Source organism: Glycine soja, chromosome 10 (genome assembly GCF_004193775.1).
Source record: "Glycine soja cultivar W05 chromosome 10, ASM419377v2, whole genome shotgun sequence".
Classification (NCBI taxonomy): domain Eukaryota; kingdom Viridiplantae; phylum Streptophyta; class Magnoliopsida; order Fabales; family Fabaceae; genus Glycine; species Glycine soja.
In genome coordinates this window covers 60561-78316 of record NC_041011.1, presented here as the reverse complement: position 1 = coordinate 78316, position 17756 = coordinate 60561, and the positions used below count along the sequence as shown (strand labels likewise).

General features: G+C 33.7%; 2 protein-coding genes across 9 annotated transcripts; one reads left to right on the top strand and one right to left on the bottom strand.

Moving 5' to 3' along the window:
- Positions 1-2960: 2960 nt before the first annotated feature.
- LOC114372347 (protein SIEVE ELEMENT OCCLUSION B-like) lies at positions 2961-6424 on the top strand. 2 transcript variants are annotated; one of them, XM_028329851.1, is made up of 7 exons: positions 2961-3221; positions 3326-3415; positions 4030-4442; positions 4598-4686; positions 4805-4935; positions 5017-5499; positions 5595-6424. In XM_028329851.1, exons 1-7 carry the CDS (start codon positions 3033-3035, stop codon positions 6198-6200), a joined length of 2001 nt encoding a protein of 666 aa, XP_028185652.1. In that variant the 5' UTR covers positions 2961-3032; the 3' UTR covers positions 6201-6424. The 2 variants fall into 2 exon arrangements, with proteins under 2 accessions (XP_028185652.1, XP_028185651.1); XM_028329850.1 differs by having other exon boundaries at positions 2962-3221; positions 4805-4938.
- A 1852-nt stretch (positions 6425-8276) lies between these two features.
- LOC114370569 (PKS-NRPS hybrid synthetase CHGG_01239-like) lies at positions 8277-17312 on the bottom strand. 7 transcript variants are annotated; one of them, XM_028327957.1, is made up of 8 exons: positions 17034-17312; positions 13710-13771; positions 13539-13613; positions 11952-12055; positions 10676-11871; positions 9321-10488; positions 9048-9234; positions 8277-8813 (listed from the first exon to the last, which is right to left on the bottom strand). In XM_028327957.1, exons 4-7 carry the CDS (start codon positions 12051-12053, stop codon positions 9067-9069), a joined length of 2634 nt encoding a protein of 877 aa, XP_028183758.1. In that variant the 5' UTR covers positions 12054-12055; positions 13539-13613; positions 13710-13771; positions 17034-17312; the 3' UTR covers positions 8277-8813; positions 9048-9066. The 7 variants fall into 7 exon arrangements, with proteins under 7 accessions (XP_028183758.1, XP_028183760.1, XP_028183759.1 ...); XM_028327959.1 differs by lacking the exon at positions 8277-8813 and adding an exon at positions 14014-14104 and having other exon boundaries at positions 8890-9234; XM_028327958.1 differs by lacking the exon at positions 8277-8813 and adding an exon at positions 14014-14079 and having other exon boundaries at positions 8890-9234.
- Positions 17313-17756: the final 444 nt, after the last annotated feature.

Sequence of the window (17756 nt, the reverse complement as noted above, 5' to 3'; positions counted from 1 at the left end):
TTCATTCACTATGGCGGCAAAATTTGTGGCATGCTATAAGGCATCAAATCATGGAATATGACTGAGAAATTTTGTTATAGGGCTGGAAATTGTGGAAGGAATTGAAAGACCACCTAAGTTATATTGTCACAATAAATCAGTTGTATTGTATTCTAACAACAATAAGAGCTCGACCAAGTCGAAGCATATTGACATCAAGTTCCTAGTTGTTAAGGAAAGAGTATAGAGTAGACAAATTTTCATAAAACACATAAAGATAAACTCCATGATAGTAGATCCTCTAAGGGACTTTCACCCAAGGTCTTTCATGAGCATGTTGCTCACATGAGTGTTTTACAGTTCGAGGAATCTTTGGTTTAGTGGAAGTTAGTCACTTTTATGTATTTTATGTTCTCTGTTAGATTTTATGTATGCATACATTAACTTTTGGATATATATATATATATATATATATATATATATATATATATATATATATATATATATATATATGTATATGTTTTATTATTCATTTATTACACTTTGTACATTAAGGTTATTAATTGATCTCATTGAGGTAAAGTAGGACCAGTTAGAAATAGACGTGTACATGCCACTTTCATGTAATTTGCATGCTACACATTTCATGATGAGTCTATGTCATTTGATTTTGTCAGCATTAGTGATCATTATTGAAGGGTTTGGTTGTGAATTGTGATTGATACAATAAAAATTGATTTGGTTCTACGTGCGGATATAATCAATGGACAAGTATTTTGGAATATGTTCAAGGCATGTAATGGCAAATTTTGAGCTCATGAAGTCTAACACATTCATAATGATTGTAAGGATATTTGCCATGAAATGCTAATTGTGTAGATACCAGTAGTGATATTATAATTTGACGAGGAGTTAAATTATAATTATCAAAATTGGGGTAACTGATGGCAGCACTTACCAATCCAAGAGGTTATGGTCCTCATTTGTAAAGAGAAGCGACAAAACGTACAATTGTGCTCCTCTCTTTTTCTCTTTATCCCCAAGCTTTCTACATTTAGAAGATCATAAAATATCAATCTTGATCTTCACCAACCTTTTATCACTCCATTATGGCTAATCGAGGTACTCTTCCACATTTAGTTTTCAGAGTATGGGAACACAATGAGATTTTATTCATTTTTATGCAATAATTTCTCTCTACATAGATAGAAAGCATGTGGTTAGGATTAATGATTATCTGTTAGAATTAAATTAGGTAGATTGATTGAATTCTTATATAAAATTGAAACCAAATTTAAGTAACAAAATTTCACAATAATAAAAATTGAGAATATGAAATTAATAATAATTAAGACGATAAGATCTTAGGATTAAGATTGCGCATAGTTTGAAGATAAATCTTTAATTATAAGACAGTAATGAAAAGTTAGCTGGCGCCCACACTTTTTTTCATATTACGTTGTTTAATGTCTATTTAGAATTAAAAGGTTAAATTTTCTTTCTCTATATATAAATTCGCAGTTTTCAACTCATGAAATCCATATATATATATATATATAGCTTCACACTAAATGATTATATTGTATTTATTTTGCTCCTTCATAAACTATTATATAAAAAAATTGGTGAGCTTATTATAAAAGTTATAATTTCGCCATTTCATGGTTTGCTTCTTTGACACACCATCGTCTTTGTCGGCATCGATTGAAGTGAATTTAGAACAAGTCTCGCTTTTAACTAAGATTATTCGTTGTAGTTTTGTACCTCGCTTGTGGTAGCATTGCCCAATATAATATACTTGCCTTAACCTTTGGTCGGTCTTTCTGAAAAAGGAAAATGTTTGGCAGTAGTACTTTGGACAAATCTTATATGATGCAAATGGATGAAATATTGACAAACTAACAAAATTATAAAGATGGACAAAAAGAAATATGATTATGCCTAATTTCACCGCAATTATAGTAGCCTAATGCTTCAAGATAACGCAATTACAGTGCAACCATTGCTCATGTGTAGCTTCTATTACTAATTAATAATAACTAGAAAGATCTAACTTTTAAGCGTAACCAAAGATTTGGTAAAAAAAAAAAAAAACTTAATACAAGATAATATTTGAAAGGATAGACCGGCAATGATTCCATGCATGCGTTTTTCTATTTGTATTGAGTTTTTTAGGTCAATTAATCAACTTAAATGAACCTTTTTACTTGTATTTATTTGCATATTGCATTTGTAGTTGATGATGTACCCCACAATTTTATACTTTAGATGCGGGGGCAAATTTTCATTTATAAACACGTCATTCAACTAAAAGTCAAACGCTTCTGACTTAACAGAACCCAAAGTGAATTTTGATTCTACACTTTTCCAATACTATAATTTAGAATACAGCAGTAGAAATAAAAATAAAAAAAAGAGTAAGTATAAATCAAAACTAGGTAAAAATCCTGGGAACAAAATTCACTGTCAAGACCTGTGTAGCTGACCAAAAAAAAATAAAACTATCAAGACTTGTGAAATTTCTTGCCTTGAAGCTTTGGACAAACGTGACCTTCAGCTTACATCCTTCTGGAAAGCAAAAGTTTCAGTAAACTCCAACATAGGAAGCAAATCATTGTCATCTAAGGTAACTTTGTCCTGTGTAATCTTCTTGCCTTGAAACTTTAGACAAGTGAGCTACCATCTTTTATAAAAGCGAATGTTTCAGGAAATTAATTCCACCACTAGAAGAAAAACACAGTAGTAGTTTCGTGAAATTACAAGAAAATGCCAACTATATCCTTTATCATATCGTGACTCACGAACGTCTCGTACGAATGTACCATAAGGGGTAAAGCTGAACTTTGCATCAGGGCGGCACGTTTCACGTACGCTTGCTGTGTATAATTTACTCAAAGCACTCTCATCTTAGCTAAAGTTATTAATTATTATTAGTGTAAAGCCTCAAAGGATCTTAAGCTATATATAAATAGGTTGAGCAACTTAATGATATCAGAAAACATACATCACTCATTCGCATCCAAACCTAGCTACGAAGCTGATCGATTACCGACATGTCGATCTCCAACACTCAACTAAAGCCTCTGCTTCCCAACCCATTTAATTTGAGTAATACTGAGATCGTTGAAAAAGTTTATGTATCCCACACTTACGACGACGAGATGTTCGATAATGAGCCCCTCTTCAACGTCGTGTCCAACATTATCAAGCTATCAACTCGAATTGTTGGGGCTCTTCTTAAGGTAATTAACAAAATGCAATCTTAGTGATGACATGCGTTATTCCTTTTTTTTTAATAATTTTAACAAAACCGTCTCAGTAATATATTTCGGTGTCTTACGTACAGATAGATGAGCCCAATGGATTTTTAGGAAATCCCATAACCATAAGCAGTTTCAAACCAGAATTCTCCACTCTGAAGCTGATGTCGTGCCAGGTATATATTTTAATTTGTCGCATTTATATTTTCAAAAGTTTTTGTTATTGGAACTGATGCTTATAATTAAGCACTCCTCAAACAGCAGCTCTTATATTCTTTTGTCCCAATTATGCAGTGTCGGTTTAATAACTAACAAAGGTTATGCATTTTCAGCATAAAAATTTAGAGTTTAATTAATGACTAAATATAATCTGTAAAAAAATTATAATGAATTAAAATCAACATTATAATTATTATAAAAAATAAAAAATTTATTATATACATAGTGATATGTAATTCAGTGTTAAACTACTTTATTGTATATATTGTTGGTACATATACTCTAAAAATTAATTATTGAGATAAAACATATATATAAGAATGTGAAGATAATTGTACATTCATTATTTAGTAAAAAACAAAAATTAAAGTTGCTGATTTAGAGAAAAGAGTTGTTTATTAAAATGTAAAAAAAAAAAAAAAAGTTGATGTGTAACAGTGAGAGCTGTTTAAAATATTTAAACAGTAAAAATGAAATATGTTAAAGTATAGTAGAAAGTCTGATAATTAAGAAGATTGAGTTGATAGAAGTCTTGATCATGATTTTGACATATATATGATTGGTGTGGCAGATGATGACCCTATCTTGGGGGCCAGAAAACGCACACCAAACAACCCTTCGGATTCTTCAACAACTGAGAAAGTACTCTTGGGACGCAAAAGCGCTGATAGCTCTAGCGGCTTTCGCTTTGGAGTATGGAAATTTCTGGAACCTTCAGCAGGCATCAGACCCTCTGGGAAACTCGTTGAGACTGCTGAATCAAATCCAACACAGACAGCTTCCCGTGACTGATATCAACGCAACAGTGAAGTTGGTCATGGAGGCCGTTGAGAAGATCAGACGGTGGGGAACCTTGTCTTCTGATGAAACTTATGAGACTGAGGATGTTCCCGCTCTATCAGATGCATTGCAACTCATCCCACTCCTTGTTTACTGGGTTGTCGCTTCCCTTGTCGCTTGCAACACCAACATCCAGGGTGTTTCGTAAGTTAATGTTTACTAATTAATCTTTTTTTCTTCTGGTTATAGATTTTTTGTTATATAATTCATTATTTATATTAAAGTTAGAAATGCTATTATTATTTAATTTTTTTTGTGAAATGTTATTAACAAATTGATAAACTTTTTCTGTGTTTCAGGAACTATGCATTATCGGACTTCCGTGGCAAACTTTCTACCGCTCTGGATGAGTTCAAGCATCACCTGGAGATATGCGAGCAACAAAAAGGTTGTGTGCTTTATTAGTGTTTTCGCGTGCTTCCTTCAATTAATATCCTTTCAAATTTCTAGTTTCTACTTAACGTAATGAAAAGAAATTACTCCCTCGATCTCGTTTATTGGTGCAGCTAGTATAGAAGACTACCGGAGACGTAAGAAGGCCTTTAAAAAGCCTAAAGACATCGTCGACTTTTTGAAGCTTCTGATCAATCAAAATGGATACAAGTCTCAAATATATGATGGCAACGCCAACAGAAATGTGGTCCGTACCATTAAATGATTTTACAAACTCTCTATCAACACTTGCTATAACTTATATATGTTTTTTGTGAATATATAGAATGTTGAGGTTTTCAAGGAGAAGTATGTGTTGCTGTTCATTTCGGGGCTGGACAGAATTGAAGACGAGATTCGGCTTCTGAATTCAATCTATGAGAGACTTGTGGAAGATCCGAATGACAAGAGCGGTTTCAAGAAAGAGGAATTCAAGATTTTGTGGATCCCGATCGAGAACAAATGGGGGGATGCTAGGAGGGAACTTTTCAACACTTTGAAGAGTGACATAAAGTGGTACGTGGTGGAGTACGCTCAAGTACCCTTACCTGGCATCAGGCTAATTGAAGAGGATCTCAGGTTCCATGGTAAACCTATCCTTCCGGTGGTGAAGCCTCAAGGTGTCCTGTTGAACGATGATGCCTTGGACATCATTTTCGAATGGGGGATCCACGCATTCCCTTTCAGAAAATCCGATGCTTACCTACTTGCTCAGAAATGGAAATGGTTCTGGGATGAGGTCAAGAAAACAAATCTTCATGGTATACAGGTAAAAACCAAATCAAACAACTATGATTTTTGAGTTGATCATTACAAAAGTCAATCAACTTAATGTATATACATATATGCAATTATCTCTATCAGGTGAAAGGTGATAGGTATATCTTCATATATGGAGGTAGCGACAAGTGGACCCGAGAATTCACTGTGGCAGTGGATAAAATTAAAAGGCACGATACAATAAGGAGGGCAGATGCAATAATAGACTATTACCATTTAGGAAAGGATGACCCCAAGATAGTTCCTCGATTCTGGATTGGCATAGAAGGCAAAAGGCAAAAGAAGCACTCCGAGAATTTGGACTGTGAGATCCAAGAAATTATCAGGTCTTTGCTCTGCCTCAAGCAGGATACACAAGGATGGGCCATTCTGAGCAAAGGGTCCAATGTGAGGATTCTGGGTCACGGCCAACCTATGTATCAAACTGTGGCAGATTTTGAAAAGTGGAAAGAAAGAGTGCTTGTCAAAGAAGGCTTTGACATTGCATTCCAAGAATATTATGACACACAACGTGATCTACCTGCTCCTCAACCATGTGAATTTAACACTTTGGATGTCCTAGCAACCATAACATGCCCAAATGCCTCTTGTGGACGTGTGATGGAGGTCACATCTGTTAATTACAAGTGCTGTCATGGTGGTAATGTTGCTGACCATGCTATTAAATCGAGGTCCACAACCGCAACCTAAAGCTTGAGTCATTCAACCAGGCTTGTTTTGGAGAAACATGAACTTGAATTCAAAGTGTGTTTTTTTTTTACTATATATATGTATGTATGCCTAAACAAGTGCGTTGCCCCTTACGGCCACTTCATTTGTCCTTGAATGGGCAAAAATTAAATAATGGCATCTTTTGTATGTTCTGAATTAGATGATTGAATAAATAAATTCTGTACACACAGAATTTGAACTCTTCCCTTGTTCTCTTTTTTCTTCAATCTTTTAGCACTTCACGACTCCATTAAAGTTTTTTGTCGATCAGAAATAGAGATTTTATATATAATTGAATGTGTATAAGTCTTATAAAAAAATTGAATGTGTACAAGGGTAATCAAACCTATTTATGAATATGAACCATACCTCATCATATCTAACATGCCATTTTTTTTTATAAAAAAAACATTGAATATGAATCAAGCTTTGACGAATATTTTTTTTTTCATGAAGTAATTTTGTTTGAGGCAACAGAATTTGAACTTTTCCCCTGTTCTCTTTCTTCTAGTACTTCACTGCTACTCCATTCAATTTTAATCATATTTAATAACATAATTTCATCTCATGTAAAATAACTATGTACAATTTTCTTTCAAAATTGAAAATGCAAAATAAAAATAAGACATTTTGTCCCTCTAGTTGTCTCCAATTTCGATTTTGGTCCCCCATTAAAGTTATTCATGCATTTTATCCTCATTTTCTATTCAATCACACAATCTTGGTCCCCAAGTCCAGATTTAAACGTTGACTGTTACAAAAGAATGTTGACGGCCACGTGTCACGTTCTGATTGGACGATAGATGTCATGTGTCATATTCTGATTGGCCAATGACAACAATGCATTTCATCGTCCATAGAATCAACATCCAATTGAAACATGATACGTGACAGTTATCGTCCAATCAGAATGAGATACGTGACAATCAATATCCTTTTGTAACAGTCTAAATCTAGACTTAAGGATCAAGATTGCGTGATTAGATAAAATAGGAGGACAAAATGCGTGAACAATTTTAAAGAGGGATTAAAATCGGAAACTAAAGACAACTAGGGGAACCAAAATGCAATTTTGCCTAAAAATAAAATACAAAATTTTTGCCCATGCTTTTGAGAGAACCATCCAAAATTCAATACAAAGAATGTTCAATATATATTTTCAAAATAAATATTTCATTCACATTTTAAATACTTATATACCATAGTACCTATAAGTTATTACTGAACTCGAATCCCACCATTCTAATTAAATAAAAAATCAATCAATATTATCAATTGTTATTGATGAAACATGTTTTTAGTTGTTACTTTTGTCGTCTCCAATATAAACAATCAAGGTCTTAACTCTCCAAAATATTCTTCATTTAATGAGACCAAACACTTTTTTTATATTTGATATCAAATTCGGATGAATCATATGGATTATGTAATTCGTATGATTCATACGGATCACCTAATTTGTATGAAACTTATGTGATTCATAAGTATTTTTTTTATTTTTTTTAAAAATATTTTTTTAATTTATTAATATATTAATTTTTTAATAATAAATAAAAAATATACGAATTAAATAATTTGTGTGAATTATATCAAAATTAATTATCACAAAATTTATTATTTAAATTTACATGCACATTAGATATACATTAAAAATTTTAATATTATATATAACAACATTATTTATTTTATAACATAGTTGAACTATTAGCTTAATTGGTTAGAGTGTTATATTAATAACATTAAAGTCATAAGTTTGATTCTTGATTGGGCCATTAATTTTAAATTATTTTGTAATACACATTTTTGACAAAAAAAACCTTACGGATTGGGCTTATACGGAGTTTTTGGGCATTTTCCATTTCTCTCCTTTTCATTTTCTTTTAATATCATATGAAACAATTGACAGTGCTTTAGAGCGCCGAAACCCTAAGTCTAAATTTTATTAATTTCAGTTTTATAGCACATAGAAAAGACCTAACATCAATGCATTTTTATACTTAATAATGTCAACAACTCAATCAACTAATTGGTGTCTAGTTTATAGAACCCCCAGACTTCAACACAAATTAAAATTGATCCAATCAATGTCAAGTTTATAAAACTAGTAAGTCATATCATCAAGAATACTCTGCAAATCCTCTCTAGCTCTAAAGGGCAATAAGGCAGGTAATGTTTTGTGCAAGTGTGTTCACTGCAGATATGCCATAGAAAAAATATTAGTAATAGTGTAATCCATCACCAGAGTACAAACAAATTAAAAGATTACTGATCCAAAAATAAATTAAAAGACTTGAAAAGTTATCACCGAGCTATATCAATTATCCTGTTTTTCTTCTATATTGTACTTCTGCAGGAGTTTTTGCTTGTGCCTAACAGTCAGCACTTGATGCTTTAGTATTCAATACACGCACTGTATTGTGCGAAATTCTATGATATCCTCGGAAATTTAAGGGTTTTCTTCTACATTGAGACACTCTTCCATGGTGTGCTCAAACTCATTTAACCATTGGTTCAAAAAACAGTTGTACCAAAACCCTTGGATTTCTAAAGATATCCTAGCAACCCTCCTTATAATATTAAGTAGTCTGTGACCTGCACGTCAGGTTCAAAAAGGTTTCCATGGGTTGTTAGTCTTAGGCATTAAACAAATAATCTGTATCAAGCATCATTACAGATAACAAGTCAATCAACAAGTTTTAATCGGAGGAAAATAAAATATAGACAAAATTCTTGTTGCAGGGATTACATTTAAGTAAATGAAAAAAGTTACACAGGATTGGCATGAACCAACTTTCAGAACACGAGAGGAAGGACAGGAAACCTAACCTGGAGGGTCCAGCACTAATTAATCCTCAATAATGTCTACATAACCAATTTCTTTTTGTGGAAACAATGACCTAAATTGTTGCATACGACTAACATATGAAGTTTCCCAAGAACGAGATTCAGCATTACAATATCTTGACCACTGCAAAGCGGTGGGAGGTAACACTGAGTCAGCCTTCAAAACAACCTGTATATTATTAGTCAAAATTAAACAAAGTCAGTAACTTAAATAAATTAAAGATTTAATTTAAAATAAAATGCATCATATCATACCTGTACAAAGTGACATTTATGCACAAACCCAATGGAAATAAGACGGTAACTTGACTGAGATAGTGGTGGTCGTCCTCTAAGAGGGAAAAAAGTCATGCACTCTTGTAAGGATAAAGTGACCAGGACCACGTTATATCTTGAGGCAATTACATAGCCCATATCTGGTATGGTCATCCAACTAGCAACAGATGCCTGCTTGCCAACATACAAAGATTGCCTCAATTCAGCCACTCGGTCATTGCTACCAAAGAGTTTGGCATAATTATCTTGCCACTGTTGAAGCTCTCTAATTAAATCCTGACGGACTAGAGCCCACGATTCCTCACCCATACCAAGTTGAGCTGCAACAGCACGATAACCACAATTTGAATCTCCTTTCACATCAATAATGTCTTCAATAAATGGATGGATCTCAACCGGAAATTGGTCCATCATTGGCAGAACTCTCCTGCGTTTAGACTCATGGACTGGTTTCTGAGATGAAGGGAGAGATTTTGTGATATCATGGGTAGGGTGCAATGCATGAACATGCTCCCAATACGAAGGATCAAATTTAGTTGATCCATCACTTTTCAACCGTGGACCCTCTAGAGCATGCTTTGTCCCTACCTCTTCAAGAGGTGGACACTTGGAAATTTTAACAGGAAATGCTATTTCATGCAATTTAGCCATTAGTATAATTTTCCCAGCATAATCAAGTTCCTGAAATCGGTTGTACAAAGCACCAATTTCAGGTTGCAATGATAACTCAGTCCCCTCATCATTCGATACGTGGTCACTAAACTTTAATTTCCTCCAATGAACATGAATCGCCTCCAAGGGAATTGGGTGACACATCGTACTGTACCTAGCAAGTTCACATGCACAAGGTAGACCATGTGTGGTTCTAACTATGCACCCACAGATAGAACTATCAATACCAGCAGTCTTAACTCGATCATACTCATCAATTATATGACTTAATGCACTCCTTGATACAAATCCCACCAATTTGATGTAAAATGGAGTATTATGCCGGTGTTCCACTACATTTATGCTTTTCTCGAATGACGCCTCAATCTCTTTGTGTTGCAATGTAATGATGTTCTTCATAGCATCCCAATAACTACACATATCCTCCTTGCTATCTTGAAGCAAAGTCTTCAATCTCCAATGTGTCGCCTCAACCCTATCAAGTAACACATAATAATAATATTTATAATAATAATTAACATAATAAGTAGCATAATAATTATTATTATAATAATTCTATACCTAATAATAATAATAATAAACAGAATAATCTTAAAATAATAATAATTAGCATTATAATATATTTTTCCTGATAAATTATTAAAATATAAGTTTGGGCATACCTATTGGTTGCTGTGTTACCCAAATGCATCACCTGATTTGTCCATGCAGTGACAAATTTTTCCTTGTGTGGAATCAGCCATGTATTTTTCACATAATCACATAAAATAGGAAAATCTAAGCAAACATTTTCAAAAAATGCCAGACGCTGCATATATTCACCCTCATTAGGAGAATTCACGACAACATCCCATGCATCCATCATCAGTTCTTGTTTCTCCTTCAAATGAACTATCGACTTGCATTTAGCCTTCACATTCTGGTTGATATGAAAACGACATAACAAATTAGAAGAGCTTGGAAAGACCACCTGCACTGCACTCATCAGAGCAATGTCTCCAACAGTCACAATCACTTGGGGCATGTCATCATCTTTGGCAATCAATCCTCTTAATTTTTTTAGTGCCCAAGTAAAATTTTCAGCTCGCTCAGACTCCACAAAAGCAAATGCAGCAGAGAATGTTAACTCGGTTGAAGTAACTCCAACGATCTCAAGTAGTGGTAACTGATACCTAGTGGTTTTATAAGTACTATCAATGACCAATACAGTGTTGAAAGCACCCAGAAGTTTAATGGCGTCTGGATGTGTCCAGAATATGTCTCTAATAGCATCGGAATCATCCACTTTTCTGTGCCAATACACATATCGATCATGTTCCAATAATTTCAACAGGTGCTGCATTTCTGAACCCTTTTTAGAGGATCGATAAGCCTGTCGTGCATTGTAAATCTGCTTGATAGTAGTGATGTTACCCATGTTATGATCTTTCAATGTCAATAGAATGTCTTTTGGCTTCATCATGCTCTTTGTCAAAGCATCGACCAAAGACTTCTCTTCAGCACTCAACCGACCAGCATATGGATGACCCACTAATGTTTCCTCTAAGTCATGGTTGTGACAACCACACATTACCTTAACAATCCATCCTTCAGCCTTTTTCAAAGCTTTTCCCTTTAGCTTGAAGGGACACTCACATTTTCTAGTACCACTCACCTTCCGGGATAATTCATTCTTGTATGGTCCTCTATATTTTCCACTTCTATCACAGCCCATAATTACAAATGTCTTTCTTTGATTACATCTTGTAGATCTAGTACAAGTTGTAGATGTCTCTGATCTCAAAATAATAAGAACAAATCCATTCTCTTTTGCAACATCTCGAGCCCAATTCAACATAGCTTCTCGGGAAGGAAAGACCTGAAAATATAAATAAAAATTGAGACTTTCATGGTCACATGATGATAACTTAACAAAATTAATTTATAGTTAACAATTACCTCTGTAGTGTTGAATGCATCACTACAATCATCAGACTTATTTGCTGCCCCATCAATTGGCATATTCACCACCTCATACATATTACTAACATGGTCTTCCATGTCTAGCCACAAATAAAAAAAAAACTGTAACATCTTGAATAGAAAATTGTAAAATCGAAAATTTGAATGAACAAATTTAGGTAAACAATATGATTGGAAGTAGGATTACAATGGAATATGATGCAGACCAGATTTATAGATGAACAGAAATAGGCATAAATAGAGAAAAAGGAAAGGAATCAAGTGTATGTTATTGATGAAATAAGAGAAATAGCAGTAGGGGAAAACCTACTACCCACAGAGCCTAGCTCCTCTCAGAGAATGAATGTATTCTCTGCCTAACAGAATGATACGCACAATCATAATCCCTCCTCACTCACCCCCATGTCCCTCTATAACAGAATACCTCACCATCCATCCTCACTCTCTTTCTCTCACTGCCACATCATCATTGTCTCTCCGCTCTCGTATTCTTCCTCACATACACTCCCCACACTTTGGGCTTATTTACTTGGGCCACATCCTGCACTAGGGGCCTATCAGAATAAGATTAACATAGAACTCTAATACCTTTGACAGATGAGAGAAGAGGGAGAGGGGAGAAAAAAAGAAGGGTTTAAGGAACAATGAGAATTGGCTGTAGAGAATAGGATTTTACAGTTATATAGATTAAAAAAAAGTATTTTGGGTATCTAAAAAAAAGGAATGAGGTACATTTACCAATTAAAGGGTGCATTTAGCAATTGCCAAATAATCATTTGACTCAATTCTCAAATAGTTTGGCCCTGGCCCAACCCATGCAGCCCACTATAAAAAATGCAAATGTAACATGTATACAAAACAGCAAAGGGGAAGAGAGAGAGAATCGATTCCTACTAAAATTAAAAAGAATGACCAGATGAAAATTAATATATTGTTTGAAGCTTTCAAATGTTGGTTTTAAGAAAGTCGGGACTTGCTTTGAATTTTCTTAGGCTGGTGGGTATTCCAGCTCTCTCTTTCAAGCAATATTCCCTGACTTCACCAAGATCCCTGAGTTGTCTTCAAGATATTGTCTTTCTTGGAGCTCAATTTATATCTTTTTGTTGGAAACAAATGATTTTCTTGTAACAAGCTGAAAGCTTAGTAAGCTTCAGCTTGAGGGGGAGTGTTGAGAATCAGAAATATTTAATGTATAGATTTGATTAGGATCTGATTTGTAGGAAACATATCTCATTTAGGAGAAACTTATCTCCTCTAATTATGTGCGATTATTACTATCAGTCTATATAAACGAGCATCTGCTGTGTACTCTGACTCAGTTTACACACAAATATCCCTCAGTTTATCCTATTTTACATAAACAAATTAATTTCCTATCCTAAACTAGAATATGACTACATGAGATCAAAATTTTCTTGAGAAAGCAATGTCTGCTATGTAAAACTAGTAAATTGGTGTCTAAACAAAACCTTAAGAATATGGAATTGAACAAAGTTAACAAAAATGGTACCATGCAGCAAGCTTCCAGTGCTTAATGAAGCAATTATAAAATATTAACTTTACCTGCATGCCAAATTTAACAAGAGATTGGAAATATTGATTAAGAAATGCACCAACCAACACAGGAAGAAACAAAACCTGTTTATAGAGAGAATGAAGAGACAATTGAAAGGAGATGACAAAGGAATATCACAACAAATCAGAGACAGACAGCATTTAAGAAGGAAGACTTACTTTCAATGTTGATATCAATAAGTCAATTACATCCACAGCTTCATATTTTGCAACAAATTGAGCTGTCAAAAAGAGAGTCATGATCCACAATGTTCATTTTTCATCTAGTCAATGTGAGAAAAAGTTTACAGTTTACGAAAAGTAGTACTAAATCATAAAATATAATAGCTCAGTTACTATTCAATGATAAAATATAACAACACAGTTCCCCCTCCCCCAACTTCCTCTTTGAAAAACTAAATAACTGCTCAGCATGATGGAATTTAATAGAGGCTGCACATCAGTACGCATCTTGCGGAGAAACCTTTAAACTGAGGCAAGTCATAGTCTGTGGGAGCCCACATTCAGTTCAGCAACTATGTTAGGCCTCCTAGTTTAGAAGCAAATTTGATGAGCTTCAATGAAGTTTCAACAATCATTAGTATAGAATCTATAGATATGAGACTTTGGATTTGGCACCTAATGCCTACTAAAATAATCACATTTCTCAGCATTCAAATATATTCAAGCTGGAACCATGCATTCACATTCCTTAGTCATGATCAAATTAAGGTGTGTTTGGAAGAGCTTATTTAAAGTTTATTTGGGCTTATCTGCACTTCTATAATTGTCTGCAAAAACTTGAAAAATAGCTTATGATATGTCCATAAGTTGTTTTCAACTTATTTCAATAAGCATTCTAGGATAATTAATAAAAACAACTTATATCTTGTGTGAAAATAGTTTAAACTGATTTCTTCAATTATAAAAATAATTTACATGATATCTAAGTGCTTATACAATGAGTACTAACTCAATAAATGCTTAATTGATTTATTTACCCAAATCCACCCTTAATCAATGTAACACAGTAACAGGCATAACTATATTAAGCTTTATATAGTACAACCTATGATCAGAAAAAGGTATTTCATAACCATTCTATCAACTAAACTACAAGGAAAACAGGTAAATGATTGATCACAACCATTAAAGTCCTATTATAGATTGGGTATCTTTGCGGTTATGAAGGTTTTCACAATTACATTTCCTTTAATATGATCAGACTTAAATATAGAAACAGACACCGAGAATACTAGATTGAAATGAAAGAAGTTGCTCCTCTCTCTCCTACTTTTTATTTCTTACTTTTTCAATAATTACTGAGAAAAAGAAATTAAGGTTTCCAGGTTAGTGTGTGGTCTATTCTGTAGGCACTTACTTGTATAACTTTATAGTTCATACTTAAATTTTTTCTTAAAAAAAAAGTAAAATAAAATGAGTTCAATAAATTAATCACCATTCCACTAATAACTGAACAAGATTTTTCAAGGGCTTGTAATACTTTTACTCAATCTGTTGTTCGACTAAGTAGCATAAAAGGGTTATGGCAGGGGAAGGCCAGATCAGCACATATTTAATTGATAATGAAGTCGCGCTCTGTTAGCCAAATATGACCACCTGTTGACTGTAATTAAATAAAGTTAGTAATGTTAATTACATAACCTAGATTATAGGGAGAGCTAGAAAATATTACACGTTAGATTTTATTTCGATTCTTCACAGAAAAGTAAGAGAGGTGCATTGATATTTGGTTCAAAAAGGACTTTACAAAGAAAGAAATAGACACGCTATTGGCTGTGTACAGACTACAGAGCACCTGGAGTTGTTCTACTGCTGTTATGTTCCTCTTTAGTCCTTTACTGATTCAGCTCTCCCCTCTCCTACGTACAGCCCCTATCATTTGTTGTTCTAGCAGGTACCAATTGTAGCTCATATATCGTATTCTTATATTACCCCATAGGTCATGTGCCATCTTAATTATGAAATCCCTTTCTTTTCATTCTCTACTATTTCAGCATAGCCTCATTTTAGATGTTATTTGCTTCATTTTAATCACTTAATAGCTCTAATGAAAGAAACAAGTAACACTGTGCCGTAGGCTCTGAGAGTGGTGTTAATGCTATGTTCAAAGAGAGCAAGTGAAAGACTTAAAAAATATTGGTTACACTTGATTGTTAACAGAAATATATACCTCAAACTTGTTACTACATGCTAGTTGCGAAATCATTTGTAAGAACATTTAATTTTCAAGAAAAAAGTCAGCATAATTTTGGTCCGCTTGAAATGTTTGTGGCTAAGAATTTTACAATTTTACAACAATAGACAAACTCAAGTTTAAAAGAGAAAGAAAAGACCAGCATGTACAAGGAAGAAGTTTGTTAAACATGTCCCAGCTGAGGAAGAAGTTTGTTGAACATGAATTTGTAGTACATGATGAAACATGATTATCAATTGTCATTGATGAAACTCCAACACACGTTTTACATCATTAACTAATAAACATATTAAAGGGCGTGTTCTATATCTAATAGTTTTGTCAAAGTACTGAATCACCCACTGACACAACTGTTTTGGATAATTCACTCTCTCGGTTCTCATTGTTTCTCTCTATAGTACTTACTACCAACGCACCACCTCAAAGCTTGGAACAAAAGTTCATACCTCAGGCCCCAAAAACAAGGCCTGAAGTGTCCCTGATATGACTCTCCCAACACCAAACTCTGTTATAGACATGCATAAGTATAAACATATTATATCTTTTCACAATTTTACAATCCCATTTCACTTCACGCATTTTTTCTGGGTTTTTTCCTTTTTCCATTTCTCTCTCCTTTCCAACTTTGTTTAACATCATACAGAACAATTGAAAGTTCATTAGAGCACCGAAACCAAAAGTCTAAATTTATTAATTTCAGTTTTATAGCACATAGAAAAAGACTTTGCATAAATGGATCTTATACTTGATGCAAACAATACAACCAACTAATTGGTTAGTGTCTAACTTTTAGAACCTCCATACTTTCAGACAAATTAAAACTGATCCCATCAATGTCAAGTTTATAAAACTAGTTGGTTATCTCATCAAGGGTATCTCTCTGCAAAGTTTTTCTATCGCTCTAAGGGAATTAAGGCATGTAATGTTTTGTGCAAGTGTGTTGCTGGCCGAGTTATAGTGCATTTGGCTAAAATGCAGTGCTAAATACAATCTGAAAGACATTGTCAATTTTAAGGTGTTCTTGTTGATACACCAAACAAAAATTAATAATAGAAGTGATAATGTAAAAAAAAAAAAGCTATTCCCAGGATATATCAATTGACCCGCTTTAATTACTTGTATCAATTGTCAGTACAGATAACTTGTAAGTTTTAATGGGTGGAACAATAAAGCAGAGAGACAAAAATTCTTGTTGCAGGGATTACATGAAGAAAGAAAGAAAGTTACAGAAGCATAACAGGAACCAAAATCAATAACAATAACAAAAGAGAGGGAGAAGGGGAAACCTGGTCTGAATTTGACACCAATGAAGGTCTTCAACTAGCAAAAGTCAATGCGAGTGAATGGGGAGAGAAAATTGTACTTATCACTTGGAGATTGAATTGCGAACAAACGATTTGAATTGACGTTAGGGTTTGTGAATGCATAGGGTTCTTTGGACTGAGAGTTTTGTTTGATTCTAAAAATTTGGGGATTTTAGCATTCGGGGGTGGTAATTGGTAAAGCGGGTTAGGCTGCTAATAATTGCGTCGGCTGAGTTGGGCTGAAAATGTATCTCATAGCCAATGATATATTCACAAATCTTTTCTTCTTCTTCTCACCCTCCACTTTTTTAGCTTTTTGTGAAATTAGTTTCTGTAATTATTTTCGTTGTTTAATTTTATATAAACTAGTTTCCGTTAAAGATACTTTTTTTCAAAAAAAAAAAAAAAAAGTGAGGATGGCAAGATCGAACACAGTAAGGACATGTTAGGTACACCCAACAATATTGTTGGTGCACCCAGCAAATTTTTGAATGGGCAAAAATGCCCTTGTGGCAACCGGAAGAACGTATAAGAACTTCTTTTTCCAATATACAAAGTTCTTCTTCCGAAAGAAGGCTTTTATTGGAAATATTTTTAAAAAAATTAATGATCAAGACTCAAACCCAAGATTCCGGGATTATTATGACAATGCTCTAACCAACTAAACTAATAAATCAATTACATTATAAAATAAATAATATTAGT

What these genes read in the sequence shown, in the direction of transcription:
- LOC114372347 (XM_028329850.1), top strand. Translation starts at nt 3,033, where the DNA reads ATGTCGATCTCCAACACTCAACTAAAGCCTCTGCTTCCCAACCCATTT. An exon ending in ACCAACATCCAGGGTGTTTC is followed by an intron (nt 4,443 to 4,597) that starts GTAAGTTAATGT and finishes TCTGTGTTTCAG; the next exon opens with GAACTATGCATTATCGGACT. An exon ending in GATATGCGAGCAACAAAAAG is followed by an intron (nt 4,687 to 4,804) that starts GTTGTGTGCTTT and finishes TTATTGGTGCAG; the next exon opens with CTAGTATAGAAGACTACCGG.
- LOC114370569 (XM_028327957.1), bottom strand. Translation starts at nt 12,053, where the DNA reads ATGGAAGACCATGTTAGTAATATGTATGAGGTGGTGAATATGCCAATT. An exon ending in ATGCATTCAACACTACAGAG is followed by an intron (nt 11,872 to 11,951) that starts GTAATTGTTAAC and finishes TTATATTTTCAG; the next exon opens with GTCTTTCCTTCCCGAGAAGC. An exon ending in ATAAATGTCACTTTGTACAG is followed by an intron (nt 9,235 to 9,320) that starts GTATGATATGAT and finishes AATAATATACAG; the next exon opens with GTTGTTTTGAAGGCTGACTC.